The sequence below is a fragment of the Mytilus edulis genome, chromosome 12 (genome assembly GCF_963676685.1).
Source record: "Mytilus edulis chromosome 12, xbMytEdul2.2, whole genome shotgun sequence".
NCBI classification, from domain to species: Eukaryota; Metazoa; Mollusca; class Bivalvia; order Mytilida; family Mytilidae; genus Mytilus; species Mytilus edulis.
Window position 1 is genome coordinate 10,363,455 of NC_092355.1, and position 13,795 is coordinate 10,377,249.

Sequence of the window (13,795 nt, forward strand, 5' to 3'; positions counted from 1 at the left end):
TAGATCAATTATAAATTTAGAATGAAATTAAGGGTTTAAAATGAGAAATTATTATATTTTTCTGTGAGTTTGCATATATATCCGAAACTAATTTTAAGTTTAATATCTCGCGTGAGTTCATTTCCATGGTGTTTTGTTTACAAATGTCTGCCTCCATCTATTAGTTCACAGATTTTATAATTTACTATTCAACAGATTACCTGACACAGACATGCCTGCAGGTATAACATTGACCATAGGAAAAGAATTTTTTTTTTTTATTGTTTTTAAAAATTGAAATGTAAAATGACCATAAATTGATAATGGGGGTCTCATTGACATTGGGGAAAAGGGGAGGGGGATCGGAGACTGATCCAAGATCGCCCTTATATTGTTTTATGACAATCCTGTATCCTGCTAGTTGCCATAATATGAGGCAGGCATAACCTATAAAAGGTTGAAGTCTGTATGTAATATTTTACTAGACTTATAGATATATAATTTAGTGTGTACATCCATTGTGATTTTTGTGGTCCCCATGTTCGATGTACATACACATTTTTAAATGATCTTTATGAACTTAACTGCTTTCTGTAAATCATTTTTAAGTTAATATGAGGCAGGCATTACCTGTGAACATGGTGAATGGGGACGAAGTCTGTATTATTATTTTTTTTAATTCAAACATGTTGATAAAAGAAATGGAAATACAGTAACGTTTCCGATATTGGTTCTGTTGGTAGGTATTTAGTTGTGACGTTATTTAAGTTATGACGTCATATTCAATGTAAACAAACAAACGCTGTTATAATAAAAGGTAACGTCTTTTTGATATCAAACAATTATTAAAAATGATTAAGTGTTAAATTCCTTCCTATATTTGTTGATATGTTGAAGGACGCCTCCGGGTGCGGGAATTTCTCGCTACATTGAAGACCTGTTGGTGACCCTCTGCTGTTGTTTTTTATTTGGTCGGGTTGTTGTCTCTTTGACACATTCCCCATTTCCATTCTCAATTTTATGATACATGTAAATATACATTTTTTTCAAAGTCTCATGCAAACAAGACCGGAAACGGATGTAGATCTGAAAAAAAAGTTAACGATTTTGAGTTCATTAGTAGAATGAAAAATTCAGGACATTTTCTCGATTTTTTTTTTTTTTTTTTTTTATTGATTTTTCTACCGTAATTGGGGACTTCGTCCCCATATAAAATACATAGATAATATATTATTATTTAATAATCAATGTTTAAAAGTCACCAATATGTGCTAATATTAAAATTTCAAGTGTTATTCAGTCATTACAAGTGTTATTCCGATAATAACAGTGTTATTCGGTCATTCGTGTTACCCTATATTTTACTATATACATGTATATATATTCTCATGACAAACAAGACCGAAAGAAGGAAGTAGATTTCTGCGCAGATGCAGGAAAATAAAAAAGTCTGATTTTTTAAAACAAATTTGAGTAAATAAATAGAATGATATTTTTGCGGGAATTTTTTTTAAATTTAAAATACAAGTTTTTTTTTCTATTATTTTCTTCTTTAATAGGGGGTCCCCTTTCTAGCTCATAAATGTAATTTCCTTTGTCATGCTGGACTTTGTTTCCTGTTTTTACACTTAATTATTTGACTTTCACATGTCATGCTTAAAAATAATCGACCAATCTTGTGTAAAAAAAGTCAGAAATATGACAGTTGTTGTCCATTTGTTTGATGTGTTTTATCATTTGATTTTGCCGTTTGATTTAAGGATTAGGGACTTTCCATTTTGAATTTTCCTCAGAGTTCATTATTTTTGTGATTTTACTTTTTATTTCTTAAAATATTGATCATGTTGATACAAAGCAAAATGTTTCTAAAAAGAATTAGAGACATCAAAAGACCATTCAATTTATAGCTCCTATTTTTAAATGAGTTCTTCTATTTAATGTACACAAAACATAAGGTGACTTTTTCTGAGCAAAAGAGGAATCAAATTACGTCTATTATGCTAATGTAACTTATTAACTATTTTATAAGAAATAAACAAATTGTAAAACCCTTAATTATTAAGTATATTTATATTTAAATTCAAGGGAGTTGTGATAATAAACTGTTAGTTTACAGAACTCTGTGTACATTTTAACATCAATGATCTTCACATCTCATTTGCGTGGTGTTATAATTACCATAACTTATAATATTGTAATGAATCACATTGTGTTTTTTATTGTAGCAGCAATTAGTTCTGTTATACTGCTCACATAATTGATAACTCTTTTAATTTAAAATCTATAAAACTCTTAAGCACAATATATTATCAATTAAAATGACTACTACATTTCCTCAGCTAATATTACATGTATTAACTTCATTTGTTTATCATTTTAAAATCACATTTTATATTTAATTCAACTTCTTAACTGAAATATATTCAAACTTAAACATCTAGATCTTACACAAAGACTTTGTATTTGTAGAAATATATTGTCAACTATTAAATTAGTGAAATGTTTCAACCATACCATTGAATTTAAGAAACTTTTGAGACTACTGTAAACCAACTTATTTTCGCGGATACTTTTTTTCGCGTTTTACCCTTTCATGACCACTTCGCAGCTATTTAATTTCGCGATTTTCTAATTGACTTGATGAAGTTTAAAAAGGAATTATCCAAGCTTTCCATATTCACTACGATTTAAATTCGCGTTATTTTTTTACTCGCGAAAGTCGCGAAAATAAGTTGGTTTACAGTATTGCCTGCATCAATTGTTTTTCAATACAACACATATAAGTTTTAATTTGATGAAAGTTTTCACTTTTTTTATAATTCATTTTGTCCACTGTCATTTACTTGGCCCATTATACTCTATAACCATCAATTGGATTTATGTTTTACTTTGTTTTTATACATTAAGGTTAACATAAAAATGATAGCTTAAAAATTTAGAGCCAAGTATTAAAATGAAAAAAGAAATATATAGCCTACAGCATGTGCAGTGAAGCAATTAAAGATAAAAAAAAATCCATCGATGTTAAATTTAAGTTATTCACTTGCTTAATTTCTTTTATTAAATTTTCTGAGAAAACACTTATCATAAGAACAACAAAAAGGTTTTATTTGTAAAAAAGTTTAGGAGATGATGTACATGTATGGTATGAGACATATATGCACCGAAGTTCAAATGAAGTGGATGTAACCAATTAAAGGCTACCATACAGCCTATAACATTGAAAAAAACCATATTGTAAAGTCTGCTATAAAAGGACCTGAAATGAAAAAATATGAAACAATTCAATTGAGAAAAGTAATGGCCTATTTATAACAAAACAATTTATGAAAAACAAATATGACAGACATGAATCAATGACCACCACTACAGTCTTCATGCTGAGTGGCAACCCAGGCAGCCTAGGCTTGTAAAATTGCTCTCGGGCCTGTAAAAATCATATCCTCAGGCCAACAGAATCTAACTAAAAATTTTCAAAAATTGAGCTCTGGGCCTGTAGATCTAGCAGTTCATCGTGAAGACTGCCACTAAACTACAGGTTCTTTGGACAGGGACATAAAGAATGTGGAGGGGTTGAACATATCTGTTGGTGCTTAGCCCCCCTCTAAACTGGGACAGTGATGAAAGAGCACAACAAAAGAAGAAACTGTAACATTCAGTTCAATGAACAAGATTGAAACTTTTCACCATGATTGTCTCTTGGTAAAGAAGTAAAAACAAATCTTAAATTTTAAAAATATTTCAGAAAATCAAATAGTTGAAGGTAATTTGTCGTGTTTGTGTGAATCTAAATATGAATAAAAATGTTGTTGTAAAATGTGTTTTATTGTTGTGAAACTACTTCTCAGAAATTATTTAAAATGAAATTGTATTCTTATTTTTTGCATTGTTTTCACATTGCATTTGAAAACCACAGTAAAATTCTGTATCCACCTGTTTGACATGACGTAATTTCATAGAAGTAGTTTCCAGCAACTCAAATCAACTAACACTATATGTGAATGTTTGTGATTAAAGCTTTTTGTATTACATTTTAAAGACATAACCAAACAATAAAAAAAACAAACAAAATAAATATTGCTGAAACAAGCCATTTTTGCTCTGCCTTAATATGAGTATTGTTTTCCAGTATTTATTTCAAGAATCTGAAACAGTCTGAGGAAATTTACCATTTGATTAAACCAAGCTGTAATTTGTGTTTTTATATAAGATGTATGGTGGTTGGTGGATGTCCAATTGGTCTTGATTTATGTATCAAATTAAAGATTATGTTTCATATGTATTGTGTGTATGCACTATGACTTTGAAATAGAAAATAATAGCATAGGCAGATTCAGGAGGGGGGGGCTTTCATGGAAAAAATTTGATATTTGATTATATAGGGAATCACTGAAGCATGACTGGAGCAGGCCCCCGCTTATGAAAAGTTCTGGATCCATCCGCCACTGAAAAGCCCTTTTTAAACATATTTAAATAAATTGAGAGCAATATTTCTTTTAAAGTTTACTCCAATAATTATCAGTACATTGTAAAGATTAACAAAGACAAACTACATATCGTCGCTGTTATGCAAAAACCTCGTATCTCAATTTTTTGCGGAAATCTTTTTATCGAAGATTTAGAATTAAATATGTATGTTCCACTGTATGCGAGAATATCTGATCTTCTAACCAATCATTAACCCGAATTCTGACATGTGACGAAATAGTGTAGTCGGATTGGTGAGACATTTTGTTGTGTGAAAATATCGTATCTCAAAAGAAAAACACTTTGCACAGCAGCTGACATTATTACAGTTACAGTTTTATCAATTTTAGGTTCTCAAAGCTAATATATTAGCTTAAAAATAATGAAAATACAATATAGGTGCAGAAATTTTGCTCGTCTTGGTAATTGATTGGTTAGAAGATCAGATATTTTCGCATACAGCGGAACATACATATTAAATTCTAAATAATCGATAAAAAGATTTCAGTTTTTTCTGCCTGGTGTAAAATTATCAAAACGTTAGATATGAGGTTTTTGCATAACAGCGACGATATATACATGTATATAATGATAACTTTGATTTTTGTTTATTTAAATATATGTGATTGATTATGTTGATATGGTATACAAAATTCTCAATAAAAATAATAGCATTTTGTTTGAAATCCAATCTGCAATATAGTATATATCATACCACAGATTCACAAATTATCTCCCCTTATTACACCTCCATATTGTTATCCTCAAACAAATCACAATAGTCCAGTCAATCTAGCACAAATTTAACCCTAACCTTGAAGTAATTGAACAGAAGATTTTTAAGTTTTAATCTTTAGCATTATACCCCAAATATATACACAGAAAAAAGTCCCCTAAAATATAACTTGAGGAAAACCAAAAAATAATGATTTTAAAATTCCTATGGAGATTTGCATTGTTATGGGAGATAACTCTGCAAAAAAGACATAAATATCAATAAAAATTGATATAAAATTATAACTTTACCGCTTCTGTTCAACAGAATGTATTGATTCTATATATTTAAGACGTCTTTATAGTATAACAAACAACTTTAAAGGTGTTTTCATATCTTATCTCAAGTCATAATTCATTAGTTGACCATTTATTAGATTTTTTCCGCATGTCAAGGTAAAGAATCTCAAATTGAATAAAACCAATTAAGCATATATATTCTTCTTTTTGTGGTTTAAAGATTTTTTAAACAAAATAAATATTCACATTATTTTTTCAAAATGGTCACAAAGCCATAAATTTGCAATTTCTTTAAAGAAAAATGTGCCAAAAAAATTAGAAATACCCATAACACTTCAGTTTTGTACATTTCATTAGCAGAAAATTAACTAATGAAGACAAATACAAACTTATAACCCCATCATAGTATCATATTTTACACGAATTTTAAGAAAATCAACCAAAAACTGACCCAAAAAAATCATTTTTGCAGAGTTATTTTCCTTTCCAATGTTAATTTCCATAAGAAATTAAAAATGTAAAATTTGAGTTTTCCTCAAGTATGATTTTATGGGACTTTATTCTGAGTATATTTGGGTACTAATATTTCTTTAGATTAGAACTAAAAAAAAATCTGTTGCAAACTTTGTTTGACTGGACTTAACCCAAAATATAAATGTTGACCTACATTACAGTATATTCACATGTGTATGGCATTAGTAAATTCATCCCTTATCATTATAAATTGTTTCTCAACTCTTTCCTCTTCAGGTCACAATTCACAAATTTCTGATTTTTGAATGTGCTTCACATATATATAACTCTTTAATACCAAGCCTGAGGTTAATTTTTTGCATTGATACTAATGTAGAATTTTGTGTATTTTCAAGGTATACAGGGCTGATAGTATTAAACACAACTCTCAATAAAATAAATTACTCAAATTTTAGTTTACAGTAATGTTCAATGATGATGGTTACTGTTAATTTTAGTCATGTTTTTTATTGTTTCAAAATTATCTTAAAAAAATCAAAACTTGCATTTTAAAATTTTGTTTACACTATTTAAACATAGTGCAGCTGTATCACATGAAATTAAAGTATCAAATGAACCAGAATTTTTTTAATTAAAAAAATATAACCAGTGCAGTCAAGATTACAGTATTTAGTACATGTATATCATGGCTCACTAGTTATCTCCCTTCAGAAGATTTCAAACATTATTTTAGATAAAAGGATCCTATAATTACAAAATCTTATGCACATCTCATAAATGGCTTATGGTTTAAATTATAAAAAATAATGTTATCTAAAATTTTCAATTTGTGTTTATATTTTTTCAGACAAGAAGGACAAGAAAAAGGAAGAGGCAACTCCTACTGTGCTGAAAGGAGTCTATGTTTTCCCAAATGGAGATAAATATGGTAAGAATACTTTTTGCAAGCAAAGAAGTTGTGTAAATTTGTAAAGAGAAGTTGACCAATCAGACCAAAAATTATAAAGGGGCAGTCATGCGCATGATAAGTCTTAAGCAGAGAAATATAAACCTGTTCCCTGTCCCCTACTTACATGTACCATAAGCATATTTATATATTTTATAGACATATTTGGTTAAGCACTATAAAGTCCATAGCTTTCCCATTATTGTCTTATGTAGAATTCCCATGGAAAAAAGAAAGTGTAAAGACACCAACAAAAGTACATGTGTACACAAACAATTCAAAGAAACTAATTTTTACACTATTTAGCAGCAAATTTCAGTAAACATTTGTTATAATTCATTGGAAAATAAATTGCAGAGGCGTATTTAGAGAGTTTTTCAGGGGGCCCTGGCCCCCCTTTTGTGAATTTTTTTTTGTTGATTATAGGGAATGCCTGGAGCGGGCCCTCTTAGGTGGTCAGTGGGGCCAAAGATAAAAATTTCTGGATCCGCCACTGAATTAAGTAAAACATTGAAGAATAAAAAAACACTTAATACAAATGTATATCAAATGAAATAGATGTTTTTTCTCATGACATTATTGTTGCTATCAGTTTTTTTTGGGTTTTTTTTTAAAGTTTTTGTCTGAATGAATTTTATATTCTTGAACTCTTTCTCTAACTTAAGAAGGAGATTAGATTTTAGATCAAGTGAATAATTGGTCAAATAAAATAAAAATAACAGTACTTTGTTTACGATCTCTTTACATTAATATTTTCAGAAGGAGATTATTTACATGGGACGGATGGATCAATGGACAGATCAGGTATGGGAATCCATGTCACTACTGATGGTACAATGTATGAAGGAGAATGGAACCAGGATAAAATGAATGGACAGGGAACCCTGACACATCCTACTGGTGCTAAGTATGAAGGACAGTTTGTAAACAACCAGTTTCATGGTTTAGGAACATATACCTGGCCTAACAATTCAGCTTACACAGGACAGTTTGTTGAAAACAGGTAAACAATAAGATTCATTTTCATAAGCCAAGGTCATAATTAAATTTAATTTATTTAATGTGTCTTCACCTACACTTGTCTTAGAGTAAATGCTGGAACAAACTTTCTCCAATTTATACACTTAATAATAATTGAAGAGTCCAATTAGTTATTAACGGTACTAGGCTTATAATTTAATACACCAGACGCATGTTTCATCTTCATAAGACTCATCAGTGACGCTCAGATCAAAATAGTTATAAAGTATAAAGTTGAAGAGCATTGAGGACCCAAAATTCCAAAAAGATGTGATAAATAGGGCTTAGGTACTCTATTCCTGGGATAAGAAAATCCTTAGTCTTTTGAAAAACTTCATACTTTTGTATACAGGAAATTTTTTAAAGTGACCATATAATTGATATTCATGTCAACACCCAAGTGCTAACTACTGGGCTGGTGATACTCCTGGGACTTAAACTTATAAATTAAAACACTACATTTTATTTTTATAAATATCTTTGATGCATTGCATTTGTGATTTTTAATAAATCACTGACTCCTCTATAAAATTTAGGCAAGTATTTCATATTACTCAGTATTGCCCAGTATTACCCAATAAACCCCAGTTTTTCCCAAGTATTTTCTAAATGGCTGGACAAAAGTCAGAAAACCTAGTTTTTGCCAACTAATTAATTAGATTTATCAACAACAAAAATAAAATCAGGAAGCGTTTCTATTCTAAATGAGAAATTATTATTGGCTTTATGGCTATATATTTCATGTAAACTTTTAAAGGTATTATGTTCAATATCATTCAAATATTTGAAATCATTGGAAAGGTTAGTCAAATTTCTATTGGTTAGTTATGAAAGGTCCTTTAGTAGATGTCAATACATGTTAGCCTATTTGATGAAGAGGACTTTTCAAATATAAACTGTGATTTGTCTTGATGAATGATTATGGATATCAACTCTTCAAATAAATGACAGCTATAATGTGTTTTAACTGCAAATCCATGTTATTCTTTCAGAAAGTTAATTTAGTAACACAATTTATTATTTAATTTTACCTAATTCATAGTTGCTTATGCTTTCCCTAACATGTGTTTTGTTTGATTGCAGTTCATCATCAGTCTACCGTATTCATTTATAACATCAAAGTTTCTTGCCTTCCTTTTATTTTGCTATTTAAAAAAAAAGGCCACCATGCCTAATAAAATCACATCTATATATATAGAAAGAACAATTTTTTTTTTTATAATTCATTGAAAAATGAAGATAAAATTTGACAGCTCGTAACATAAATTCGCCAATTTCAGTATCTAATGATTGTGGTTGAAACGTCCTAAAAAAAAATTGATTGGTCTGGGAACAATATAACCTGATGTCATTGGCCAAAAAGCTATTGTTTGTACACCAAAATTTCAAGAATAATCATTTTACCCATAGGCTTTCAGTGGCGGATCCAGAAATTTTCATAAGTGGGGGTCCACTAACTGCCTAAGAGGGGGCCCGCTGTACAGTCATGCTTCAGTGATTCCCTTTATAATCCACCAATTTTTTCCCAAAAAAAGGAGGAGCCTGGGCCCCTTGAAAAACCTTCTAAATCCGACTCTGCTTTTAGTTTCTGAAATGGCAAATTTATTAACATATGATTTGTTTTTATATTTGCAGACTTGAAGGAGGTGGAGAGTTTACAGATACAGACGGACAGGTGTGGGAGGGGACATTCAGATACAGAGCTGCTCCAGGACTCAGATTTAAACTCAATCTAGACTAAGATAAAAACAATAACATTACCTTGATGGTGATCTATAAGAAGCATTTGGTACAAAGACTGCCTTTATGACATGGAAGACTTAACATTTTGTAAATATTGTACATTGTAAATAAATCATGCAGATCATTAACTTTTGTTTTTACCTGTGTTTTATTACATGTACCTGTTACAGTGTTTTTACCTGTGTTTAGCCTGTTACAGTGTTAGTTTTAGATCTCAAATTATCAAGATGGCCAAATTCACCCCTAGTTTTTGGCGGGGTTCGTGTTGCTTATTCTTTAGTTTTCTATGTTGTGTCATGTGTATTATTGTTTGTCTGTTTGTCTGTTTGTCCTTTTTGTTTTTAGCCATGGCGTTGTCAGTTTATTTTCGATTTATGAGTTTGACTGTCCCTCTGGTATCTTTCGCCCCTCTTTTAAGAGGCAATGTCAGATAAAACCAGGAAAAACTTGAAAATTTTGTTCAACAAGATTTTTTTGGAAAAGGTCTTTTTGCATTGTTTGCACCTTGTTTTGTTTGGAAATGACATTTTTCGTTACACAGTCCTGACTGGTGCTCTCTGTAATTGCTATCACTTGGCATGTAATGATTGTCCATTTAATTTGTTTTGGGAAGTTTGGTGGTTCTCTTAGAGAACTCTTGATTCCTTTACCATAAAAACTTGCTCTAATGGTATATAGGCTAGTGTGCTGAAAGTGGCGTAAAATACCAGCATTCAATCAATTATTTTAAATGTCTGTTATCTTACAAAAACAACTTAAACAAAATTCTCCATTTACCACAGAGGCAAATGATGTTTATTATTAAAAGGATGATATTGAATGAACAAACATGGATACAATAACTTCAATTAGGACCAAAACCTCTTATTGTGAGACTATTTAGTAGTGATGTCAAACGAAGAGTGATGCGAGAAAAGAAGAATTTACAAGACCATGTAAGATTTTATGATGACATTTCCAAAAGGAACATTGAACTGATGAAAGACTAAATGAGACTGAATGGTTCAGCGACGTATGGTACTTCAACTGTGGTGTATATGGAAGGATATCTGATGGTCTACAGCTGAAGTTCAATATATTTGATGACATTTTTCTTAGATTGAGACAAAGGAAATAAGTAGTTAACTTAGTACTTGACTCTCATTCATTTGTTACATGTACATTATGTCTTGATGAACTTTGATTTATTTTTTAAACATGTTAAAAGTGCTATTCTTATTTTCATGGGACAAATCTTAATACTATAAAAGTTGTCTCCACTTTGTAAAATAGTTGACTATGTCATAACTGATAAATCATATACAGGATATATAAAATTGAAAGAACAATTATACTGCAAAAAACTAGAATTTTTTTTTTACATTAATTCAATCAAAAATGTCTGCCATTTTGATGCTAAATTTTTGTTTTTATCTCTTTCTTTTTCTTTCCAGTCCTTTATCATGTTTATTCTTTTTATCAATTATTGCATTTTTGCAATATCATTCCATTACATTTTGTTTTGGTTTAGTTTATGGTGAGTTATCCTGTTTATCATTTTTATGCATCTTTATGTTGGTGAAATGTTTTCTTTAGTATTTTTACACACATTGAGAATAATCAGATACTACTCTTAGATTTTTTTAAGGTCATATTATGTGCTAGTGTATTTACTGACATTATATCATGTGTGCCCTGAAGGTATTAACTTTTAATTGTCAAGGTTTAGGAGATAGTGTTAAAAGAAGAGATGTTTTTAACTATTTAAGAACAAAGAATTACAATATTTACTGTTTACAAGATACTCATTTCTTATGTGAAAATGAAAATAATATAAGAGCTATGTGGGGATATGATAGTTATTTTTCATCTCATAGCTCAAATTCAAGAGGTGTAGCAGTTATGTTTAATAACAACTTTGAGTTTAAGGTCCTAAAAGAAAAAAAAGATGTTGGTGGTAACTATTTAGTATTAGACTTAGTTGTTGATACTTTACATTTTACATTTGTAACTATTTATGGACCAAATATAGATACTCCTATTTTTTATGATCAAATTATGTCAATTATAGATGATTTTGGTAATGATAGCTATATGATATGTGGTGATTTTAATCTTGTTCTCAACCCTGATATAGATTATTTTAATTATTTACATGTAAATAACCCAAATGCTCGGGAGAAAGTTTTTGAAATCATTCAGGAAAGGTGTCTCATTGACCCTTTCCGTGAACTTTACCCAGATTTGAAGCGTTTCACATGGAGAAAAAGAACCCCCTTTAAACAAGCAAGGCTAGATTTTTTTCTTTTATCTGAAGATTTACTATGCTGTTTGAAAAATTGTAATATTGAGCCTAGCTATCGCTCTGATCATTCTATGGTTGTATTAAATCTAGAATTTAATCCTTTTGATCGAGGTAGAGGATTGTGGAAATTTAATAATTCATTATTGTATGATCCAGAATATATAAAGATTGTTAAAGAAAAAATAGTAGAAGTTAAAAAACAATATGTAACACCTGTTTATGATGTAGATAGAATTAATTTTGAAGACATGAATAATGAAGATCTCCATTTTAATATTAACAGTCACTTATTTCTTGAGACAATGTTGATGGAAATTAGGGGTAAAACTATATCTTATTCAAGTTATAAGAAAAAGGTAAAAGAAAAACAAGAGAAAGATCTTAGAAATGAAATTCTTATTTTGGAAGAAAAGGTAGATGAAGGTTCAATACAAATTTTGGAAAATAAAAAATGTGAATTAGAAAATATAAGAAAAGAAAAAATTAAAGGGAAGATAATTCGATCAAGAATACAATGGGTAGAAGAGGGTGAAAAACCTACTAGCTATTTTTGTGGGCTAGAATCAAAAAATTTTACAAATAAGATAATACCAAAAGTAGAAAAAGAAAATGGAGATGTAATTTCAAAACAAAAAGATATTTTAAAAGAAGTAAAATCTTTTTATGAAAATTTGTACAAGAATAAAGACAAGTCAAAGGGAGATAAATTCAGTAAGCTTAAAGAAGGATTGAAAGATATAAAATTTAAAAAACTAACTGATGATGAGAAAAAAAATCTTGAAGGTGAAATAACAATTGAAGAAGCTGGTTTGATATTGAAAAATATGAAAAATAATAAAACACCAGGATCTGATGGTTTCTCCACAGAGTTCTTTAAATTTTTTTTGGAAAGATTTGAAAATTTTTGTTGTAAACTCCTTGAACTACAGTACTGAGATTGGTGAACTATCTGTTACGCAAAAACAAGGAATCATTACATGCCTGCCGAAGGGAAATAAGCGTAGACATTTCTTAAAAAATTGGCGACCTATATCTTTATTAAATACAGTATATAAAATTGGCTCTGGAGTTATAGCAAAACGCTTTAAAACAGTTTTAGATAAACTGATAGATTTCGATCAAACTGGATTTATTAGTGGGAGATATAATGGAGAAAATCTTCGTTTAATTTATGATATTATGCAATTTACTGAGGAAAAAGATATTCCAGGACTTTTGCTGCTCATAGATTTCGAAAAGGCATTTGATTCGATTTCTTGGGAATTTTTAACCAGTGTCTTGAAGTTGTTCAATTTTGGAGAATCAATAATTAATTGGGTTAAAGTTTTTTATAACAATATCAAATCAGCTGTAAACCAGGGAGGACATCTATCAGAATTTTTTTCTATAGAACGAGGCTGTAGACAAGGTGATCCCTTGTCGCCTTATATTTTTATTCTCTGTGCTGAGATATTAGCATTAAAAATACGAAATAATGATAAGATAAATGGTATTACAATTACGCAAGTTGAGCACAAACTTTCACAATTTGCTGATGACACATCTCTTATTTTAGATGGTAAAGAAGAATCTTTGAATGAAGCATTAAATGAATTAGATTGGTTTGGAAATATATCTGGTTTAAATATTAATTTTTCTAAAACACAAGTTATTTGGATAGGAAATAAAAAGTATAGTGATGAGGTATTATGCCAAAATAGAAACCTTACATGGGGAGAAACATGTTTTAAGGTATTAGGTATAAGCTTTGATGTTAATCTTGATAGAATTGTAAAAATTAATTATGATGAAAAAATTGTACAAATTAAATGTGTAATTAGACAATGGTCAAAACGAAATCTTACTGTTATTGGTAGAATTACTGTAGT

The 13,795-nt window shown here is 29.6% G+C and overlaps 1 protein-coding gene across 2 annotated transcripts; it reads left to right on the top strand.

The window, feature by feature from the left end:
• The first annotated feature begins 83 nt into the window (after positions 1–83).
• On the top strand, positions 84–9,771 carry LOC139497097 (MORN repeat-containing protein 2-like). 2 transcript variants are annotated; one of them, XM_071285152.1, is made up of 5 exons: positions 109–221; positions 3,725–3,742; positions 6,782–6,862; positions 7,640–7,883; positions 9,536–9,771. In XM_071285152.1, the coding sequence occupies exons 1-5, from the start codon at positions 212–214 to the stop codon at positions 9,639–9,641; spliced, it is 459 nt and encodes a 152-aa protein (XP_071141253.1). In that variant the 5' UTR covers positions 109–211; the 3' UTR covers positions 9,642–9,771. The 2 variants fall into 2 exon arrangements, with proteins under 2 accessions (XP_071141254.1, XP_071141253.1); XM_071285153.1 differs by lacking the exon at positions 3,725–3,742 and having other exon boundaries at positions 84–221.
• Positions 9,772–13,795: the final 4,024 nt, after the last annotated feature.

Excerpts from the sequence above, each read along its gene's own strand:
- LOC139497097 (XM_071285152.1), top strand. Across the intron at positions 6,863-7,639 it reads CCCAAATGGAGATAAATATG|AAGGAGATTATTTACATGGG; the intron begins GTAAGAATACTT and ends TAATATTTTCAG. Across the intron at positions 7,884-9,535 it reads GGACAGTTTGTTGAAAACAG|ACTTGAAGGAGGTGGAGAGT; the intron begins GTAAACAATAAG and ends TTATATTTGCAG.